The sequence below is a fragment of the Myiozetetes cayanensis genome, unplaced genomic scaffold, assembly GCF_022539395.1.
Source record: "Myiozetetes cayanensis isolate MyiCay16 unplaced genomic scaffold, myiCay2020 scf23, whole genome shotgun sequence".
NCBI classification, from domain to species: Eukaryota; Metazoa; Chordata; class Aves; order Passeriformes; family Tyrannidae; genus Myiozetetes; species Myiozetetes cayanensis.
In genome coordinates this window covers 4,645,123-4,668,286 of record NW_026087445.1, presented here as the reverse complement: position 1 = coordinate 4,668,286, position 23,164 = coordinate 4,645,123, and the positions used below count along the sequence as shown (strand labels likewise).

At 48.5% G+C, this 23,164-nt stretch overlaps 1 protein-coding gene across 2 annotated transcripts in view; it reads right to left on the bottom strand.

Moving 5' to 3' along the window:
- The window catches only part of LOC126642407 (collagen alpha-1(XXVII) chain-like), a 143,944-nt gene that overhangs the window by 38,518 nt on the left and 82,262 nt on the right, over nt 1–23,164 (bottom strand). For both annotated transcript variants that reach the window (XM_050320007.1, XM_050320008.1), the window contains exons 25-34: nt 18,377–18,430; nt 15,520–15,573; nt 14,682–14,735; nt 11,459–11,512; nt 4,225–4,278; nt 3,823–3,867; nt 3,605–3,649; nt 3,329–3,382; nt 2,479–2,532; nt 184–237 (exon numbers count right to left, since the gene is read on the bottom strand). In XM_050320007.1, the coding sequence (XP_050175964.1) occupies nt 184–237; nt 2,479–2,532; nt 3,329–3,382; nt 3,605–3,649; nt 3,823–3,867; nt 4,225–4,278; nt 11,459–11,512; nt 14,682–14,735; nt 15,520–15,573; nt 18,377–18,430 (522 nt within the window). The remainder of the gene's footprint in view (nt 1–183; nt 238–2,478; nt 2,533–3,328; nt 3,383–3,604; nt 3,650–3,822; nt 3,868–4,224; nt 4,279–11,458; nt 11,513–14,681; nt 14,736–15,519; nt 15,574–18,376; nt 18,431–23,164) is intronic.

Genomic DNA, 23,164 nt, shown 5'->3' with positions numbered 1-23,164 from the left:
GGAATTTGCAACCAAAAGCTAAAGTTAACTGGATTTTAAATTTTAAAATTTATCTTCTGTTGAAAGCACTTTCTGCTTTAGCTGCTGGAGGGCAAATCTACAGTGCCACTCAATCCTGCAGGAACACAAGTTGCTATTATCTCCCCAGTCTGACAGAGAAATTGCAATAAGGGTTTTTCTTACCTTCATGCCAGGTTCACCTGCAAGGCCAGGTTGTCCCATTGAGCCAGGCGGTCCCTGGGAAAAAAAAAAAAAGTCCAAGATGATGAAAAACCCATTGTAACTAAGTAGAAAGCAAGATCAAAGACATAATTCCTTTAGCAGAGCCCTCCTGGGACAGCCGAGCTCTGGTTGCAATGCAATTACCTCCCTGGAGCTGGCTCAGGGTTTGCAGCATCAAAGAGGTCCAGGACCTCTCGTGCCTGCTTTCTGGGAGGGCTCTGATCAACTCTCACACCTTCCCCTGTCCCCAGCCTCCTCTGCCAAGCACCTTTCTCTATCTCCTTCCAGCCCCTCTGCTTTCTAAGGTGGTAACTCCACTGGAACGAGCTGGGAAAGAGGGGGGAAAGGTCCAGAATTAGACCTGAAAGCCCTTTACCAGGGTCCAGACTGGCTGTTAACAGTGGGTAACAAAAATGCTTGGCTGTGCTCTTGCTCCCTGATTCCCAGCAGCCCCACTTCTCCATTTTCTGCACCACGGGTCTTGTTTTACTGAGGGTTAATCTGCCCCAGACTCCACAGCTTCAGGCTGAGCCTTTGCCCCCTGTTCCCAGAGAGGCAGGGGCATGATGGTGCTGGCAGCTAAAGGGAGCCAAGAGGAGTAAAGTTACACTGAATCCTCCAGCACAAATTTTGGCCAGGTTAGCCTTGACATCCCTCACCCACTGTCTCTGGCTGTACTGGGCCAGAAAACATTAAATACCAATGGCTGGGATCAGAGCAGAAATCAAGCTGCAGTAGCTGAGGGAAAGCATCTCGTTCCTCTGAGAGGGGCTTGGCATCCCTCAGAGAGCCAAAAACGAGTGCCTGACCTGGGAAATGATGGGAAGCAAGATAGGAAGATGGGAGAATGACCTTGCAAACTGCACTCCCTCAGTGTCCAGCGCCATGTGCAGCCCCGTGACAGCGGGGTCACGGTCATCTGCTATGTTTAGTACCGAGATCTATTGGGAGCTTCAATCTTTGTACATTTTTCTCCTACCTCTGGGAAGCGTGGGGAATGAGTAAAACAAGCCTGAAGATGGGACAGTAAAGCTTCTCTTTAAAGGATTTGAGTGGTTTATTTACTTATGATATTTGCATTCCGGACAACAATCTCCCTTCTCTTTACAGTTGGGAATAAAGGAAAAAAGAGCACATAGTCAAGGGAGCTGCCCAGGGAATAAAGCCAGTTCCTGGTTTACTGAAATGGATTCAAGCAGAGGAGGGAGCAGGGTGTATGTTGGGTTTGTGAACAAATGGTCAAGTCACGCAATGAGAAAATTCAAGCTCCAATGAAAGCAAAAATCCTGCTTTGGTTTCTCCAGAGGTGCCAGTGCAGAGAAAGGCTCCTGGAAGAGCCACGGAATTTGAATGAAGCTCTGTACTTTCTCGGTTGGCAGCACTCAGAGTGGCTGGGTAGCAGCTTTCCAGCTCCCCAGTGTGGTTTACCACGCTGAGAGCTCGCTCCATCCAGTCTAGCAGCCATGAGAATGGAAACTTTCATGACTCACACACTTTGCATAGACTGCATTAAAAACCACCTTTGCTGCTGTTTTCACGACCGAGAGAAACATTGTGTCTGTGTTACAGCTCAGGACCTGTGGAAAGGAGCTACCAAAGGGGAACTGGCACACCTGGTATAAAGAGCCAAGAGTATAATACTCAGTGGGAGCGAGATGGAGCCAAAACTGCTGAGGAGTTAGGGGGGAAAGCCATGGAGGCATCTCCCTGCACTCCATCAGGGCACTGTCTGGCAGCTGCTGCTCGGTTGTGGTGTGTTTGTGCCACTGCTTCATGGCAACGACAGCCCAACAGCACCGTCAGCAGCAAAGGCGTCTCTGAGCTTCCTCCACTGTGCTGGGGCTGCCATGGCAATCTGGGCAGGCTGGCAAACCTGGGTCACGTCAACAACAGCACCAGGGAGTGGGGAAAGGCCAGTGCTCAGTTTGAATTGTTACTGTACTGGGTCCCTGACTCTGCTCTTTGGTGCAAAAAGTTGGTCTGTGGTGTGGTCACCCTTAAAAATGTTTCTCTTGGTGTGCAGATGGGTCCGCACATCCACCAGCTGGGTGTCTGTGGCCTGTGATTAAAGTGATGGTGGAATTTCTGATTTCCACTGTTCACTTTGGAAGATGACTTTCAGACTGTAGGGAAATCCTTCCTGCTCGTTCCACACCTCCAGGGCTGGAAGGATGTGCCCCTGCACATTTACTCCTACCTCAGTCCTGACACTGCTGATGCAAGGGGAAAACAAACGGGAACAAAGATCACACCTACCTTATGCCCAATTTCTCCCAAAGGTCCAGGTGGCCCCTGTGGTCCTTGTGGACCCTGAAAAACAGACACACAAGACTCTTTTCATACATGTCTTCATTTCTGAAGGGCCATCACTTCCGTGGTCTGTAAGATAAAACACCAGCTCCCTCCCACACCTCAGAGGAGTTGTGCACTGTGCAAGAGCTGGCCAGTGAGATGGAGAGGAAAACAATGGGTGGGCTGAGGCATCTTAGCAGGCAAAGAGCTCAGAAGACCTTTCATTTTGCTGGCCCCCATCTAAAATAACTGCAGTTAGCAACCTGGAAGTGCCTGGTTTACCCTCTCCCTTCACAGTCCAGGAGGGTCCCCACAGACACAGAGAGCAGGAAGAGATCCCTCGATCTGCTTTGGTGGTCCTTGTTGGCTCTACTTGAGGTCTGTGTCTTCCCCTGTCACCCCCACTGCCTCTTCCAAAGCTGTAGGCTCAGTTCTGACACCATCAGCCTCCTTCCTGGTTCTCCTTCCATTCAACCTACCAGCCCACTCCAGCTCCTCCTGTTACATCTGACCCTGCCCCAGCCCCAATTTTGCCCTTCTTTTCTCCTTTCCAAAATCCACTCCAGCCTATATCCTACACTCTCCCTGGCTGATCCATGGCCCCCTTTTGCTTTCCAGGGGTCTGACCTTGTCTTTCCTTACAGCTCCTAGGACTCTAGCCAAGTCCTTCACATCTCTGACCACGCTGGAGTTGGAAAGGACAGAGAAGCTGGAAATGGGATAAGTGGTGGGGAGGAGACAGACAGAGAAAGAGATGAAGTGCCTGTGTGTGCACTAGGAAAGAGAGAGGAAGAGAGAGTGATAAGACACTTGCCGGGTCGCCTGGAGCCCCTTTTGCTCCTGGAGGTCCGGAGGGTCCTTGGATACCCTGGAAAAATTAATAACATCAGGGTCAGCTCCAGCCCCATAGAATCCTTCATGCCTTTCAGCAGTAATGTGCATCTCATAAATGCTCCAGTAAAAGGAGGGGAGAGGTGCCCTTTTAAGTGTGAGACACTGTACAAATTCTCCCCCCCGAACCAGGACCCAAAACTTACAGGCTTGAGTGAAACTGAGGTTATGGAAGGAAGCACAAGGGATGGACACTTACTGGGAAGCCGCGTGCTCCAGCCTCCCCAGTCTCCCCCATCTTGCCCTGTGAACACACAGTTACAGCAATCAGCAGCCAGGAATGCTCTGGCACACCCGTGGCACTTGGGCCAGGAGAAGCTGCTGTTCCCTGGGCACTGGGAACGTGTGGGTTTCCCCCACAGGGAGGACTGACACCGTGCCAGGCTTGGCAGGCTCTGGCTCTCACAGAGGACATACCTGCAGCCCATCTGGTCCTGGCCTGCCTGGCTCCCCTGGTCGGCCCTCGAAAGCAAAAAGACAAAGTCATGTCAGCAGGAGCACAAACTGTTGGTGATGCTCTTCTGCCCCAGCCCATCTGCTCCTGCACATTTTCCAGCAAATATCCCCTCCAGTTCCCTGCAGCTTTTGAGAGGACAAATGCCCACCATCCTACCCTGAGTAACACCCCAACCAGCACGGAGTGTGGGCAAGGGTCCTGATGCCAACACTGGATAGATTTTACTCTGGTGACAAGACAGGCTCATCCTTGCTGGTTGCTCCTCATGGAGCAATTGAATATGCCCTGAAGGAGGAGGATGAGACACCTTGATCCTGCCCAGAGCATTTCACAGCACAGCTAAGAGCAGCCTTGGCACTCACCTTGACACCTTGTGACCCCGGCTCGCCTACTGGTCCATCAGGCCCTCTGGCACCCTGGAAAAAGGTAAAAGAGAGGCAAAAATAAGAACAGAGAGGCTATGTCTCACTGGAAAATCCAGCTGTCACTCTAGCCTTGGCCACCAGGACAGTCCATGAGATCAGTCCTGGCTAAGCCAACCTGTACCTGCATGTGTTGAGCTCAGCAGTTCAGAGCCCAGCACTCAAAAGATTCTTTCTGTGTTTTGTTGCTTCATTTCTCATCGTTACCAGCACACAGAGCTTTTTATTCCTGTTAAACCAACTACCAACCACAAACCAAAGCCAGAGGAGAAAAGCAGGACAGGAATAGTCTTATTTTCAGACAACGATGACATGAGAACAGTTTTGCAAGGCACTGAGACTTGTAGTTCCAGCCTTATTGATAGCAAACCTCTTCATTCCTAGAAACCTTGCTTTTCCAACTGCCTCTGCCCTTAACCCTTGGCATGCCACGCTGTCTCATCATCACAATCAGGGCAACAAATCTACAAAATATAGAGGCACACAGGCCCCCACCATACAGTACTTTCAGATTGTCCTGGGCCCCAAATTCCTCCAAAAGAGTAAGGTATATTTGCTGGCAGCTGAACTCCAAGCCTTCAGCTACAGCTACTTGCTACTGAAAGCTTTGGCTGCTGTTAGGGACCAGGCAGGTGCTCATGCATATGCAGGTGGGGAGGAGTTCAGCTGGCTGTGCCTGCTCCTGCATGTCTGGTCCCATGTCTGGCATCTCCTCCTGGATGTGGGAGTGTGTGGAAGGCACGAGGAGCTCAGGAGGTGTGCAGGACATGCACCCTGCTGGAAATGAGCAGGTAGGATTAGCTAAAACGGAACAGTTCATGGCACAGCTCGAGCATTGCTGAGGAAGGGGTGTCCTTGTTCCTCCAGAGTTCCAAATGAGGGGAGCCCTGGGAAGAGGGGAAGGCTGTGAATAGAATCAATGATTTGAGTTGGAAGGGACCTTAAAGACCATCTAACTCTCACACTAATTTCAGGAGAGTTGAACACACAACCCTCTGCACCATTTGACCCCCAGAAACCAGTGTGTCACACTGACAGAGAATAAAGAGCCACAGTGAGAGAAAATAAAACAGTTAAAAAGGGCATATCAAGAGACTATTAATGGGCTTCATGTTCATAATCAGGTCATTAGCTCAGTTGGGACTCTTAGGCGCTACTGCAATACAAATAATAAATAAAAACACAGAGTGGTGTTAGAATGTAGTGGTAAGAGGAATTCTGAGAGCTGGCCAACACAGAAAGAGAGAAAACAGGAGCCAATGTGCTTAATCGGGATGCAAACCCAGTGCCAAAAGTAATAACAGGGCTAGGGAGCCAATGCCTTAGAAAAGCAACTCCAGGATGACAGGCAAAGAGAGAGACTCACAAAGAAAGGCACTGTACAGCAGAAATGTATAGGAACCTCAGCCAAATTATTACAGCAGACAAACACTGTCAATATAAAATAATGCAAAAACTTCTACTGCACTTGGCAAAGCCCTGTGCCGCTGAGCAGAGCTGAGATTAAATAACCAAGAGCCTGTATTGCATTGCCAGTGAGGCACAGCTCTAAAGAATGCTAAGCCTGGTCTCCAGGACAGATGGACAGAGAAGGACTGTGCCCCAGATGGGAAGCTCACAACCAAAGGGGGTGTTTCACAGGTTGGGGCTTTGCTGCACTGACGTCAGGCAGCTCTCACCCGCCCAACACCCCAAGTGCTGCGGTTCGTGCTGGCCCCTAGATCAGAGAGCAGCAAAGACCAGAAGTTTCATTAATCCATGTCCCTATAAACCTCAAAGCACAATGACATAAACCAGAAGGTCATTTAAAAGCAGGGCTACTGACAGCTCGAGTCAGACAGCCCTGTAAGTTGGGGTGGTGGGAGAGCAGGGCTTGGAGGCGTTTTGGGGGCTGTCTGGGGTGACTGGGATGCCCAGCAAATACAGAGACCTGCCCATAGAAAAAGAAGGTGTCAACCATGATGCTGGCACTCTAGGAAAGCACCCTTGCTACCCAACTGCTCATCCTCCCTGGAAAACAGACTGTTCCCCTTCTCTTTGGGCAGCCACTCAGAATAATCTGTACAATTACATCTTTACTATCCAAGCTGATGTGGTGGGTGACCTGTGTGTGAAGCAGGGGAAGGATGTGCAGACAGGGAGGAGTCCATAGCTGAGGCATGGAAGAGGGAACAGGGATCAGAAGCAAGTGGGACATGGAAATGACAATGATAACCCAGGTTACAGGTTTCTCTTCCAGGAGAGATCCTGTCAGGAAGGAAACTGGGATGTGTCTGGCCCTTCCAGACCCATCTTCTATAGCCTGTCATGCCCTGTCCAGCCCCTTTGCCACTGCTGGGCTTCTCTGAGCTGGGTGGAGGCTGTTGGGTGTCCTCAGTACAGCAGTGAGGGCTGTGGTTCTCAGTGGTCCAACCCAGCAGGGCTGGCCAGCTGGGGGGAATGTTTACAGCATCCTCGTCCCTTCCAGCAGAGCCCTGTCACCAGCATGGCAGGATCTGCCAGGGCAATGTCACTTCACAGCAGTCACCTGCCTAATCCCATCACAACACAACTCATCAGCATTTGACCTAAGGAAAGAGGAGGTGACCCTCTGTTCGCAGATGCACGTGGCAAACTTCATCTTCTCCAGCCTCCTGGGCTGGAACCTGGGAAAAAAGACCTCCCCTAATCCACCCTGAGAGAGAAGGCTACATTTAGTCAAGTAGTTAAATCTTCAAAACTCTCTCTTACTGACAACTGTTGGTCAGAGATGAGTGAGTGAGGTCCTGGCAGCTCTCCAGGGAGATCCCAATGCCAAATGCTGCAAGGCACAGCACGGTGCCTTCCCACCACAGACCTGGCAGCCTGGCCTTGCAGACAGAGCTGAGCGCAGCCCCTGGGCTGCCCTTGCAGCCTCAGTGCCCCTGGGTCAGTGGGTGCACAGGCCAGGACAGTATTTCCCTGAGATGTGCAGCTCTACCAGCAATCCCAGCCTAAACAAGGTGCTAAAACGTTGGTCAGGTGTGAACAGTGACAGCTCAGAAATGCAGGGGAACTCTGTTCAAACAGCTACTCAGAGCTCCAAGAGAGATAGTGAGCAGCCTCTGAACTGCAGCACGAAGGAGCAGTCAGTAGCTCCTTTCCAGAAATCCAAAGCTTCTTCCTTACCCCTTTATCCAGTTACTGATATTTCACTATCACAGTCTGGCCAAAGGGAAAGTCAGCAGATGCCTTGAGTGAAGCCAAAGGGAGACATTGCTGGCCACGGATCTGGGGTCAACCTGTCCTCAAACACTTCCAGTGCTTTCTCAGTCAACCAGAAAGATCCCTGAAAGCAAAACAATACACCCCTGCTTCTTCTCCATGAACAAAACTCAGCTGGGCCTGGAAAAAAGCAGCTATTTTCAGGTTTGGTTAGATAACACCACTTTAAAAATCCCTGGCATTTACAAATGCCTGCAGTTGGTGATGGTGGGAAGCTCTGTGGCAGAGGCAGTGGTCCCTCCCCTCTGGCACAGAGCAGCAGAGGGCTTGGAGTGCAGGTGTGCTCCCCTTATCTCAGCTTTGCAGGCTTCACCTGGGCAGCAGTTAATGCAGGAGCTGGATAAATGAATGAATGGCAGGGTGGAAAAGAGAAATATGCTTTGGGATTTGAAAAGCTCCTCTTGTATCACCTGAGCCAGAACACAGCAGTGAGAGGATAACATTCCAGAAACACTGACAGGCACCTTGGCCAGGAGAATAGGGCAAAATAAGGCACTTAAAGCAGGATTTCAGGTGCAGTTTTATGATCTGAGTTGCCAAATCCTGGCTCCAGCTGATATTTAACCTTTTGCAGAGATTCCCAGCCTTTTTGATGACATTTTCCTCAGGAGAACACGCTGGAGACCACGCGTTTTCTTGCTGTGAGGAGCTGATTAGAAGAAATGTGCTTTAGGATCTAAGTGAGACAGGCTGAGGGACTTGCTGAATCAGCTGCCCCTTGATTTGGTTAAATAATTAGCTTTAAGCATGTACATAGCTGTCACTGGCTGAATGTTAAGCACATGTTCAAGTGCTACACTGATGTACAGATGAAGGAAAAGGAGCCTGGATTCATATGTCCAAGTTTTTTGTCCTCAGGGAAGAGGAGAGGGGAAACTACATTTGAGGAAAATTGTTCAGTATCAGTTTGGTGGAATAAGCAAAGACCTGTGAAGGAATAACAGCTCTGTCAGGACTAAAAAGAAAGTTACAATCTTTAAAGAATTTTCTTTTCAAAATATGCGTATCTTGACAGTGCAAAAGCTATCACATCATAAATGCAGACCCCGAAAAGTCTCCATTGTTCTTTACAATCAAAACCATATTTGCTATTTACATTTCCTTCAAAAGCAAATTTACTTTAATGAAGCATCCATAAACAGAGCTCATGGAATTCATAAACATCTGGTAGGGGCTACATTCATGTTTCCACTCTGAATTGAATTACATCCCTTTTGTAAGCTGGGATAGACAGAGGCTAATGTCTGAAATTACAATTGGGGATCATTTCCCCATCCTGAGAAAACCAAGAGCTGGAGTCGCAGGACCAAGTAAGCAAACACAGAATACTGTGTGCCTGGAATATCTTTGGAGAGCATGAAGAGAAGGAAAATGTGAGCAAGAGAGATACAAACCGGAAATTCTCCAGGCAGGAGATCTCCTGGTCCTTAAAATACTGACTTCCCCACATTATATTCATTGAAATCTGTAGGATTTCAGAGCAAAGCACAAGTTCCTCCTCTCTGCCAGGAATCTTAGAAAGGATGCCTGTCTGTTCCACAAATTCTGTATTGATTATATCACTGCAGTGCTCAGACACACCAGATCTCCACCACTGCATTTCTGGTCTGCAGGGCTGGGATGTGCTTTGAAGTCTGGGTTCCCTGGTGGAGGAATGTCCAGAGGGAGCAACTGGCACAGGGTCTGCTGGACTGAACATCTGGAGAGGAAATGTAAACCCAGGCCATGAAGCTTAAGGTCTCTACTGTGTGGTATGTCATTTTGAGGATGCACTGTGCTGAGGACAGTTCAGTTGGAGTCCTGCAGGATTTCTCCAGAGGGTTTGACACTCTGGATCCAGCTACACCCAGAGGCAGGTATCTGCTGTGCCAGCCAAACTCCTTTCCTAGGAGCTGAGTTCAGCTTTGCTTTTGGTTTTACCTCATGTGATGATAACAGGTATTTCCCTCCTTTCCTGACAGTAGGAGCAGAACTGGAAACAGCCTGGTAGGCTTTGCTTTCCTGGAGGGCTGAGGACTTGAGGCCAAGGCAGATGTAAGCCTTGAAAGCCCAAGAAGGTTTATATGAGGGAACCTTGCACAACCCAAGAGCCAAACTCTGCAGCTGCCCAGGGATGCCTGCCGTAAGGAGAAGCTCAGTGCCAGGGATGTGGTTGGCATTCCTGGCTGGCACTGGGGAGGACTCCTCTGTCACTGCAAACATTAAAGGCACTGGCAGAGGCATCTGATCCCCTTGGAGGACCCATCTCTCCAAGAGCCTGCACATTTGCAGCCTGGATTCATCTAGAAGGTGTTCCCTGCTCAACTCTGTGCTGTTGTTTTACCTTGAGGTATTTCCTGCTGTCCATTCAGAGCCTCCCGCCTGGGAATGCCTCCAGTTTCTCATCTGTCAGGATCCTGGATGTCCTGAAACCTCACTCCCCAGGGGCCTCTCTGACTGTGAAGCTGGGGAGTGAACTCCATGGGCCTCCCCACCAAGGGAAACAGAGGCATGGAAACTGTTCTTCCCAGTCACAAGTTAAAAGCTGAACCCTGATATGCATCTGCCGAGCTTGGATGTTACTGGTGTCATTCTAGATGTGATTTTAAAGGTTAGAGCAGTTCCAGGGTACATAACTCTGTGGTCATAAAGCTTCCTAATTGGTTATTCCATTTCCTTTTGCTGGTTACAGCTATTTGAAGAGTGTATTCACTCTGGCACAGGGAAACATATGCAATCCTTGGCTGTCTCAAATTCCCCAAGCAGTACTTGCAGTAGAAGCAGAGACTGGAGGTAGGTAAAATGTATAGTTTACTCCAGTGCGTGTCTTTGAAAATGAAACATGGAAACAGATCCTTGGAGGGAGAAATGCAAAATATGTTGCTGTTGGGGCCTTCAGCAAGAACACATGTGAGCTCACTATTAATACTTTGTAAAGCAGCTGGACAGGGAAAGACAACCCAAAGCAGGGATGCTCCTGCAATAAATATCCAGTTGGAGAAGAAAGATTGAAGAGCTCAGCGGGACGTGGGCTGGATGTCACAGGCAAGAAAACAAGCAGCTTTGGCAGGTCTAGAGGTCATTCTGCTGTCGGCTGTCACCCAAACAGAGCAGGAAGCACCACACAGGAACTGACTGCGAGCACCTGGGAGCTATCTGTCGGTGTAACGTGGACTTGTAGCACTGGCAGTGATGCCAGTTGGGACCATCACCCAGCACTAGGCTGGGGGGATGAACTTTCCAGGCAGGAGTCACACATGGGGCTGTTGAGGTATGTCCAGATAAAATCAGGGCCTTGTGTTATGGGCAGGAAAAACCCATAGAAAGACACAGGATGTGCTTATAATTTGATCTACTGACAGTGCAAAGCACACCTTCCTCACAGCCCTGCGGAGCCCTGCTGGAAGTTACTGATCCTGTGAGACTGGAAAGGGAGACATGGGAAGAGCAGGCTGCTCAGCTCCTTGTCAGCACCATTTCTGCTGACCTTGTCTCTTAATTCTATGCCATGACATAACATTTTCCCCTTTATCTGCCTCTGGTTAATCACAGCACTTCACATCTCAGCTGCTCTCTCTCCCTTGGCGACACAGGCACCTTTTCTGGTCTTCTACTTGCACCCTTTTCCTGACTCAGATACATCTCCAGATGACTAAATCTACACCATTCTCACAAGAACCATCTGTAAACAGAGTTTTGACACTGCAAATGGTTGGAAAAGACAAACTGGATCACTTCCATGCTAACCTCTACACTGGACACCCCTCTGCCCGTACACATCACTTGTATTCACATCCCTGGCAAGACTTGCTTCAAAGCCCTCATGTTTTATGCACAGAAGAAACAGCGTTGCCCAACTTCTGCTCATCTTCACACCCTCAGGCTAATCCACCAGATTGCTTTTCCAATGGCTGAAAGAGGAGAGGGATAAAAGCTCCTGGAAAGTGCTTACCCTGCGGCCTTTCATCCCTCTGATCCCTGGTGCACCACGGGCTCCTGCTGGACCCTGGAAGGGGAAAAGGGAAACAAAATGAAGATGGAGGAGGAAGAAGACAGCAGCTGCTGGTAAAAGATCCTATGTGCCCATGTGATCTCCAGGGGCCTCAAGTGAAGTCCCTTGACCATCAGGTTGGTTCATTGAACTCTTGCCAGAGACATTACCATATTTACTTCTCCGTAAATGGTCTTTTTTTTAAAAATCACTGATGGTCTTTGGATTAGGAACATTTAGGCCAAGGATCCTGGCTGAGGTTTGTATGCTTAATGACCTGCAGCCTGTTATCTGTGTCAGTGGTGTGATGTGAAGTCAAACATCCAGAATCCCCTCCAAAGCTATTAAAAGCAGCTGTTGCTCAGCATCTGTTCAAAAATAATAATAATAATAACAACCAGGATCTGGTTTTTAGTTGTCCAAATAAAAAAATCAGACACCTCATCTTGGGTATCCAAGTTCGATCTTTTCAGCCAAATACTGATTTTTGTCTTCAAGTAGTTGTTGCCCTGTTAGTGCTGCATAAATATTGATACTGGCAGATAGATGCTAATTTCATTTGGACTGTTGGTGCTGTGGATAATCCTGTTCTTCTTACACTTGCAGAGAAATGTCAGGTTTTCTTTTCACCTGGATTTGTACACACTTGGTTCATTAATGTGCACACAGAAAATGCAGAAAACCAGGCTTTTTTTTTTTTTATTTCTGCTAAAATGCTAAAATATTTATCAGTGTCAAAACAATAAAGGATATGTTCAATTAACAGGACTTACTTCTGTATTATAACTCTGAAACCACATATTTAAAATTAGTGCCTTCCTGCTGTCAGAAAATAAAACCTCAAAATGACACATTCCATCCTTACTCTCTCAAACATTCCACATCAAATTTGGCTATTTATATAATAAGAGCTTTTACCAACTGTCAACCCTGCACACTCCACCAAGGATCAGAACAAAATTGGGCTGTGATCTTCCTACTGCTCATACCACTGCCACTTATAAGGATTTTGCTTTTGGAATGGAGATGTTGAGAACACAAATGCTTAGCTGTTCCCACTCAAGATGGAAAAGTCGGTTGACTGTAACTGTATTTGCGATCACAGTAAATCTCAGTTTTGGTAGTGAGGTCAGTAGTGACTGGCACAGACAGGCAGTACATGTGTCAGATGCCTGTTTTATAGAGATTTTTATGATAAACACATACTGAAATGAAATTCTTTGTTGGCATTTGAAATATCCTCCTGGAAGCCTCAGCCTAACTGAAACAGCTTATGAAAATAGAAGGACAGGAACACTTGTTATGATGGTAAAATGTTGAGGGAAAAACTAGATACTGTGCTGGGAATTTCAAGGAACTGTTTGGGAAAAGATAAGTGACTGTTAATATGCCTATATATATATATATATATATATACACATTAATTTAAAAAATGTGTATTAACACAGAAGATCAACACCATGATGGTCAGCAAGGAGAGGGAGAAGGAACTCACAGGGCCCAGTGAGGTGAAGCTAAGGGCAAAGTTTCCTACCACTGAATATACTTTTGCTTCCCATTCCCAATCAGCCTCCATTGACTTAGTCAGCCATCAGAGTGCTATAAGGCTCACTGAAGAGCTTAATCCCCAAGGCTTTAACAGTTTAGGACAAACAACAACAGCATGCCTCAGGTCTGGCTTGAAAAGAAAATAAGGAATGTTTGGTGGAGAAACAGCTGGAATTAATGAGCAGGGATTTGATATTAGGGGATTATTTGATTTACTGGCTTTGTGGGGAAGTTTGACTTATTGAATTATGACTTTTTAAAATGCAGTCTTGGAGGAAATATTTTGCTTGGATGAACTTGTTATTTGCCTGCAGGAGAAGAGGGAACTGAAGGAAGTGGAAGGACCTGGGGACAGTCTCAGTTCCCAGAGCTCTGCCGAGAGGTTTTGACATCTCCACTCAGAGCTGATGCCTCTACTCGTAGTGTTGTTATGCCCCAGTGAAGTCAGACAAAACTCAGCCTCAACTAAAGGTGCAGTTAGTGGTGCACTGGATGGTGTTCAGGAGCTTTCTGCCACGGGGCCAGCACAGAACCTGCATGGGCCAAGGGCGATCACAGGCACAGAGCTGGTGGGAGCCTGCCTAATGCTCCAGCTATTCCCAAGCCATGCAGCAGTTAATCTGATGGGGAAAGTTGCTAAAAATGGGATATTTAGAGATATCCAGCTGCCTCCTAGGCTTCTGTCAACAGCAAGTGCTGCCAGGAGGGGCCACAGAGCAGCTCAGTGCTGGGGGCTGCTGGCAGCACCATCCTGCTTTTATTGTAAGCGGGTGGTGGGTGCCACCTTTCTGCTCTTAAGGCAGAGATGGGTCACCCCGAGGTGCTGTTTGACCTCAGACCTTCTCTTTCCTCACCTCCCTGACTTGCAACTGTGCAATCCGTGCCCAGGCAGCAGCTGCCTGCAGCCGGTGCACCCGGAGCATCCCCGAGCTCCCCGCAGTGGGCACAGATGACCCTGGATCTGGAGGTCAAGCCTTTGGCACTGCCCAGGCATTTTACTACTGTGATCTTCCTCCTAATTAACAGCACTGTGGGAATTCACACACTGAGCAAAATCCATTGCCTGCACCCGCCCAGAGCTGCCTTTCTGTTGGCTCCAGCGATCAGCACACAGCGGCACTTGTGCTGCTGGGAGAGCCTGAGCTCCGTCTAAACAACGGCTGTGGGAAACTGGAGCTGGGCTCAAATCTGCCTCCACAGCAATTGCACGCTCCAGCCACAGCTGCACATGGGCCAGATGAGCCCATCCAGATGGAGGGTCCATCTGGGGCAGCTGCTCTGCTGCTCCTCTCACGCCAGCGAGGGCTCTGACCGCGCACGGCGGGGTCACTGCACGATGTGATCACCACGCTGCCAACAGTTCCCAGCCTGGAATACCTAGAGCTAGTGAGCCTGTGTCCTTCTAAAAGACTGAGGCTGGATTGTGATTTTTGCATTCCCAATTAGGGAAATGGGCTATAAAAGTTTGAATTAAGCACTGCTTTTTTTTTTTTTGTTGTTGCTCACACCCATGCCCCCTTCCTTTCCCTTTATCTGCTGTTCACACCAAGCTCAAGTAAACTGGGATACAGTTGCTTGACTTAGCCCACAAGTGTCTAGGATACAGTATTACAAGGTGATGATAGCCTTTACTTACTGTTGGTCCAGGGATCCCAGGAAAACCAACTCCTCCTGGTGTCCCAGGGTGCCCCTAAAAGGGAAGGAAGAAGAACATGCCTGGTGAAGAAGAATGCCCAGAATCTGCTCAGCCCTGCTTCCTCCAGGTGGGAAGACAGGAAAAAAGGTCTTGTTGGCTGCTTGCAAGGTCAGGCAGGTCTGATACTTGTCAGGGTAAAACATTTTAGGGGCCGATGGAGACAGCCAAGCTGTCGATAGCCCAGCTCCAATCTGGCCACTGATAGAGATTTTCTGAACAGCCCAGAAGAGAATGGGCTGAACTAACAGGAAAATCTGTCTTTGGGTCTTGCACTATGGTAGATATGAAATAAGTGTCAGAGCAAGACAAGTTCCTGCTGATGTCCCCTCTCTTAAACTCATAAATGGAGCTCCCTGAATGGCAGAGCACAGCAGGACACTGAGCGTGCTGCCCAAGCAACCTGCACCTCCAGCTGCACAGGCAACTTGGGATGTGGACACAGAGCCCTGTTCCCAGACTCTGTTCAGGAGCCAGGAACAGGCAATCCTTGAGTTCCTGGTTGTCTCCACTTGACACAGCAGGTCCTCAGCTGATGGAGCTGCAGAACACAACACTAAACCCAGTGTTTCTCTGAAGAGGAGACTGCTGGACACAACTGCTAGGGAGAGGTTACACCTCGATATCCAGTCAGTCAGATGGCCATCCCCATTCTCAAAGAGAGAGGAAGAGCTTGCAGCTGTTGTCATATAACTAAAGGACCAGGAGAAGCTGCACCCTTGGCAGGGACAGAGACAGAGAGGCAGCAGCAAGAGCGAGAGAATGCAGACTTACTCCTTACCATCGACCCCTTGACTCCTGGAGGGCCTGGGGGTCCCACTGAGCCACGGTCACCCTAGGAGAGAAACAGGTACATGGGAAACAGTGATCTAGAGCAATGAAACAATTTAAAAACCCACAAATTTATGTATCTGCCACCAGCTTTCTACCAGAAAGGGTTCCAGCACAGAATGATCATCACCCTCTTTTCATCCATCTCATCAGAGTAGTTGAAGGACTACAACAAGAATTAACTAATCCTCCATTTCCCAAGAGAGGGGACTTTACTCTTGCCATCAAATCACCAAGGTTTGAAGGAAACAGGCCACACACTGAAGACCACCTTCAATTCCAAGCAGTGCTAGGACTGAACCCCAGGAGATCTCCAGCCCTTCCCACCCAAGGCAGATCATCCCTGTTCTGCAGTATAATAATTCCTCAATGTGCTGGCATTTTCAGAGCCATGGATTTGAAAGCTGTTGTCATGGGGCCTTGCTAAGAGCAGGGAGTCAAGCTGTCAAAAAACAGAGCCTGGTGCTTTCAGAGGAGACCTTAGGTGTTGTGGGGGAACATCCTGCCCTATGGCTCACACTGAGACCTGGAGGTCAACCATGACCTGTAGGCCTGTGTTTATGAGGGGCTCAGAGCCAGATGACTCCACAACCCACCCTAAAGATACCATTCCTTCTGAAACAAGCCAGCATTTGTCATTAAAAAACTTAATGTACCAAAAAATCACTTATTAATTCCCGAAATCTTACTTATCCCCACATGCAGACCATCTCCCTCCCCCTGAGTGCACCCTGGACCCAAGGGAAGGAGACAAGATTTAAGTCACCACAAGCAGCACTGTGACCCACTGATGTGAGTGTGACATGAAGGCATGGCTCTAGGAATGGGACATTGAAAACTCCTTAGGGAGGTGGTGGCAATTCCCACCACAGCTCTCCCTCCAGCCCCAGTGATGCACTGGGAATTAGGTGTGTTACGTTCGCGTGCTCGAGGGGGATGAGGAAGGAGGATTTAGCAAATGCTGCCAAGTAGGTTACACCCAAAATCTGACCTACCTTCCAACAGCTAAAGTGTAAGGGGAAAGATTTTCTGGGCTTAGAGGAGCTTATTAAAAACAAACCCCTGAGTTTGTGTTGTCACCAGTTGGCCCTTGTAAACCAACGTACAGATTTTTTTCTCCCTGGATGGATGGATTTTGTTAAGGATGTATTAAAGGCATTGTTCTCTTTGATAATCTTTGGATTCTACTGGCTTCAGTCTTAAGTTTTGCAGCTCTCAGGATGGAGATTGCTGACTCAGCTATGTCTAATGAAAGCATATTTCCCACTTCATTTAGCTCACAAGAGCATAGTAAGCTGTAGGATCCTATGCCAACTGGAGGCCTGGTTGAGGTTTTGATTTGATGATAGTTATTTCTGTCATCCCTAAGTTTGTCCTGGTGAGAAGTCTGACAGAAATCACAGCTGTTCTCAAGATCTCTGAGGGCAGATTTTCAAAGGACAGCCTGAGTTTGCCTTGACACCAATGTCACATCATCGTGTTACAGAGTTGATCTGGAAGATGAGGATGGCTCATGTGGTCAAGGCTTTGGCATGGAAGTCATAGGGACAGATGTGAATTTAATGGAGTGGGAAAAAAGATCTTCCCATGTCTCCTGCATGGCAAACCCCTTATTCCTCATTCAATTAAGGGCCGCAGCTGCCATTGAGACAGCTCAATCAGGCACCAATTTTCTCTGTAACCACCCTGGACACATCACAGGCTCTTTATTCCTCTATTTTCCTTCTCTAAAATGCATCCCATGTAATGTAATTTCTTCTGTGCCTTGACAGGTCGGACTGAGGCAACTTCTGCTCCTACCCCACTGGAGCCCACAGTGTGGAATGGCCTTTCCAAAGGCTGCAGACAGACAATAAAATGCATCTGCAGCAAACACAGTATAACTGACACAGAGTCTTTACATCATTACCCAGAGGACAGGGCTTGAAGTAATAAAAGTGAAAGAAGGCATTGATGTGTGGAATGCATCATTTTATGCTCTTCACTATCTTTACAGCTGGACTGTGAATAATTAAACCACCAATGAAAACCAGCAGCCTACAAGTGAGATATGATGAATGACATGGATGATTTGTCTTTGGAAGATACTTCTGAATAAAATTTTACACTCTAATGGAAAACAAATTAATGTCCATTCACAGTTTTATGGAAAATAAAGCCATTTTTCTGCCCAGAAGAAGAAAGACGTATCTGTACTGTACACAAGAGGGCACCAGCCCTTAGCGTGCCCAATGCAATCAGGGGCAGCTGGACGGGATGGTCCTCACCAAACAAAAAGGGAAATATTTGAGCCAGCCTTTGCTCAGATGGGTGGCTGCACTCTCACACCTTCTCTGCATGTGGGTAATTGCTGAGACCTCTTGTTCAATGCAGCCTCAGCCCTGGTCTTGTTCGACCCCACTGGCAACTCAGCGTGGGCTTGTGAGCACATCTCTGCACAGATCTGTAACCTCAACCCCGTGGACTCCTCCCCTCACCAGGAACACAGGGCTGATGGGTCCCTCATTCCCATAAAAACCAGAACTGACTGTTAAATACAAGCTCTCTGGCACATTATGAATGAGGAAAGTAAAATTTTCAGAGAATATTTGACAGCATGTCCTTGGAGGGCAGGGCACGTTAATTCCTGAATGAGACGTGGATGATTTTGGCCTGGCCCACGACTAGCTCAGACACCCTGGACATGCTGCATTCCCAGCTGGGTGTTGCACTGACACGAAAACTTAGATCTCCACAGTGTTTCTCCCGCCCCAGTCTCCCTCATCCTGCATAAGTTACAACAACCATTTCATTGCAGGCAATCTTACCTTTTCTCCCGCTATTCCAGGCTCCCCTACCGGACCAATGAAACCCATTAGACCCTGAGGAAAGAGGAAAGCACAATTAATTTTCGGTTTTACTTGCTGAGAAAGCAAACAGTTCCTTTGGTCCACCTTGCTGGTTGGAATAGCACAGCATCCCTCGTATAACGCTCAGTAATTCCTACTGGCTACCAGAGCGGATGGAGTTGCTCCCGGCCATGGGAATGTCTAACTCCACAGCTGGTTCTGCTTTAGGCGCCAGCTGGAACGGCAGCACTGGGATCTGCAAGAACCACAACACACAGTATAGGGGATGAGTTAAGCACGTTCCGTAGGAAGGCCGAGTCCGTAGCGTGGCTTTGTTCTGTGAGCTCTTCCCGAGATACCAGCGCAGCTTCTCCAAGAGCATCGATAGCGGGAGCTCCTGGGTTGCCCGGAGACGGAGCCTTGCCATCGTTTTAGCTGCTGGACCGGGTACACTTCCTCTGGGCTAATCCGAGCCCTTTGTGCAGACTAATTTCGCCCTGGATAGTGTCATGCTGGTGGGATGCCAGTAGGAAATAAAGGTCTCCTCAGCCAGAGGGGCCAGCAGGGCAGTGGATCCAGCACACTGCTCAGAAATTATCTTGGAAAAAAACTCCAGCCTAAGCTTGGGACCTAACAACGTTCGGGATAACGAAGACGCAAACAGAACTGCTTTTAATTAGGAAGATGGAAACAGATGCAATCTCAAGCTAGGATTCCTGAGAATTAAAATACAGCAGCCTCCCTACCAGCTCCAGCGGTTTCTGGCTCTGGAGATGCAAGGGACCGTCCCCTCTGCCACCACAGGCGCTCGCTCTCACTGCACGGTTCTCATGGCCTCGTCCTGAGCCCCAGCAAGGGTCATTGGGAGACAGATATCTATATTTAGCTCCTCCAGTGAGTCTGTAACTTAAAGGGATTCATATCCTGTGGAAACACTTCATAACCTGCCCACACTTGGCATGGGTGCTGTCAAATGAAGCCATGCCCCAGCTTGTTTGATTTTAGGCAACAGTCTGATCAGTGCTGGTGGGTGGTTGCTGAGCAAGTCAGAGCCAGGAGATGGATTCTCTAGTGGTATCATCCTGCTCTTCCTCTTTTTTTTAGTTCTTTTTTAGAATAATTCGAAATCTTCAAGGTGTCCAGGGGACTAGTGTGCCACTGCACCACAGTGGAAACATCCAGAGATTGATTGTCATCAACCCTTTCGACATCAATGCTGAAACAGTCTTTAGTTGGATCAGTCTTTGTGTCTGAAGCTGAGGCAGTCCCTGAGCACAAGGGTGCCATCACAGCCAGGTTACATGGACAAGACACAGGAAGCAAAGGAAGAGCAGGAAAATTTGCAGCATCTGCCTATGCGAGGTTGCCACTGGGTGGCATCGCTGAGGGCTGCTGGATCAATGATCCTTTCGATTAGACACAAGTGCAGATAATCAACTGCATCCAGTTACTGAAGTTTTCCTGCAGCCCAAGGCTATGAAGAAGGCAAACATTAAGGCAAAGAAATGAGATGCCACGGGAAATGCATTGCTAGGCAAAAACAGACAATACAGCAAGAAAGAATAAATCTGTTGCTTCATTTCCAATTTCTCAGAAAAATGGAGAATTGCCTCTCCTGGGAAGATGCTCTTTAAGATATTTCTGGTTACTCAGGTCATTCCCAGCAGAATAAGATAGATCCCTGCTCTGCAGCAAGTGCTGCTGGTACCACTCAAAACAAGACTGTTTCAAAGTCCCTTCTGAGGGGCCCTGCATATCCAAGCTCAGGCTTGAAGGCCAATCTTCTGACACACTGTCCATGGCAGCATCAGCTTCCACCCTGAAAAGTCTCTAAGGAATCTGGGTCATGGAGCGAGATGTACTGGTGGTGCTTCCCAAGCCGGTCTGGTGGTGCTCTGCAGATGGGTTTGCAGGGATTGCAGCAAGCCAAGAGCCACAAGCCCCAACAAACTCCTGAGACCCCTCTTGCTGTCACAAATATGCTGTTTGTTACAGCAGCTTGTGCAGAAACATGAACCTGCTGCGTGGATAAACATCAGGGTGGAAGGAGAGCATAGCCAACATTTCTGGTTTTCACTCCAAAACCAGGGAAAATTCTGTGCTGGTGCATCATGTTTCTGCTCAGGGGAAGATGTCCCTGCTCCCTGTGTGCCCAGCAAGAGGAACATCCCACAGCAGAGCAGGGACCCTGCAGACTGGCCAGGCTTCCAGCACAGTAGCTCTGCAGTGTTTGCAGCCAGCACTGTCTGCACTGGGCTAAATTAACTAACCTTACTGTGTCTGTGAGCAGACACAAATCGAGATAGATATGTCTAGGCCAAATAAATCTCAGTAAATTATTGGGAGTATATGAAACAACTGGGGGAGATTGGGTAATGACGTTCTTCGCTGGCCAAAATGGGATAGACTCTAAAGGGAACACAAGGAGATTTAGGTTTTAACACAAAAAGATTTAGGTTTGAAGAACCAGAAGAGCCACCAACGGCAAACATTTAATCAGGGCAGACATGAATTGTGGCCATTACACTGAAATGGCTCCAGAGCAACATATTTTTCCCAGGTTCCCAGGGTTGAAAAGAGGGCCTGCATCGAACACGACTCCAGGCAGTGTGTGTAATGATGCACGTGAAGTCCCAGCAGCGGTGGCTGCCCGGATAAAGGCCCACAGTATACAGGAAAGAATGTAAAACATTTATATTAGACGGGGAGTTCAGCATGTCGCTGGTGATTCAGTCTGCTGTATTCCCCAGCCAAGGGCATGGCGGAAAAGGGATGGAGATTGTTAAAAAGTTGCTGGGGGCTTGAGGGGAAGGAAAGGGGGGGACTGGTGGGTTGTAATTCCTAACTCCTGTCTCGCTTTCCCCATTTATTGTCCAGCCCTGTCATAATTAAGCCCCCCTTCTTGGCTCCATCAACGGAGAGCAAGTCAGCAATGAAGCCTTGAATAAATCATAGCCCATTTGAGAGAAACAACCGACCGGCGAGCCCAGCGTGAGCAGGGTCTCCCAGGGACGGGACCGCCAGTCGCTCCCAGCGGGAACCGATCACGGCCTTTCTGTTTTACTGGTTCGCTAGAACTCAAAACAAAACAAACCAGGGACAAAGGACGGGAGGGAGTAAATGTACAATCCTCCCATTCAGATGAAAGAAAGGGAAAGTAAAACAGTAAATATCGCAGTTTAAGGGAGGACGCTCTGACCCGCAAAGAACAGCCATGTGGTTTAACCCCCTGAGCTCTGGGTTCAGCCGTGCCCTGGGGCCGCGCTGGGCTCCCGCTGCAAGGGAAGGGAAGGTGGAGACACGCTGTCAAAACACCGTGTCCCATCAAAGGGGCCGTGAACACCACAGCGCCCATAAATCCCTGAAGGAGAGGTCTGGAGGTCAGAGATGCTCCAGAGGGGAAGGTAAATGCGATGGGAAAGGCCACTGCAATTCCCTGCTCGGTTCTCAGTAACCCACTTGACCTTGGCCAAGTCAAAGGTATCTCCCTTTCCTCCTTCAGAAGGGAAAACACATTAAGATGACTGATGGTGCTGGTGTCCTTTGACAAATTATTTTGGAATACTGCTGTTGGGACAACTTGCTTCCCCCTCAAAGGATGAGAGACCCCCAAGGGGCTGTGGGGTGACTGCCCTTCCCAGCACAGTGTGATGGGTGCATGGCTGAGCCTGACACTGCCCTGTGAGTGAGCAGGGCTGTCACTTCTTGTGCAGTGGGAGGGACTCAAACAGCTGCTCCTGCTATGACAGGACCTCCTCATTTCCATCAATGACATAAGTCAAACAAAGCTCCTTCAGCTGGCACAACTCTTCATGGGTATTTCCAGCCTCTAGTGCCAAGCAGAGGGTCCTTGGGTAGCCCCCTTCTCCAGTTTACCATCCTGTCTGCTGCAGGATATTGCTTCTCCCACAGGGCTGTCTGACCTTCAGCATGGACACTTCGGTGACATCCTCCTGCTGTGCATTCCCAGCACTGGGACAGGAAGGCTGGTGGCCTTGGCCAGAGGCCCCATATTCCTTTTCATATTCTTCTGACTCCATCTACAGGCAAGGAAGGGTTAACCCACACATTTCCAGGGTACTGGGGCGCCCAGCAGCTGGAACTCTTCCAGCACATGAAGACAACAAGCATCTCATGAATGAACTTCCCGAGTCTGTGTCCTTGCAATGGAAAAACAGCGCATCAGGGACTGCCCTGTGGCTTAAAACCTCATTTTTCAATGAAAGCTCAAGGATCACTGAAAACCTTACGGAAACTCCCATGTCTTCCTAAATATATGTCACTGAGAAATGGAAGAAAGCTCTGATGAGATGGATGGCTGATCTCATGCTGTTAAGCCGAGGGTTTCCACTCTGAGAGAACCCATATGGTGGGCAGAGCAGGAGGACTGAAAAGACTGACCTCTCCTATCGTGGAACAGAAAAAAACACCAAGGTCTCCATGAGAGTAAACAGGGTGAGGTGAAGGTGTCTTTTAGTGCCAAGTGATCTGGGCAGCTCAGCATCTCAGAGCTCTGGAAAAAACCAACACCAACTGCTGAAGTTTAAGTGGAAGGAAGAATGAAACCCCAATGCTCCAGCATCATTCAGCAGAGGTGTGATGGGAAAGGATGTTATTTCTCATTAATCTGGTGAGATGTTTTTGTTCTAATGACTTGACTGATTCGGAAATGGAAACTCTTTCTGGGTGATATTTCTAGACAGAGACTAATTGACTAAGAATAACACAGGCAGCTTTCCTACCACTGTGCTGGTTTCAGTGTCAGCA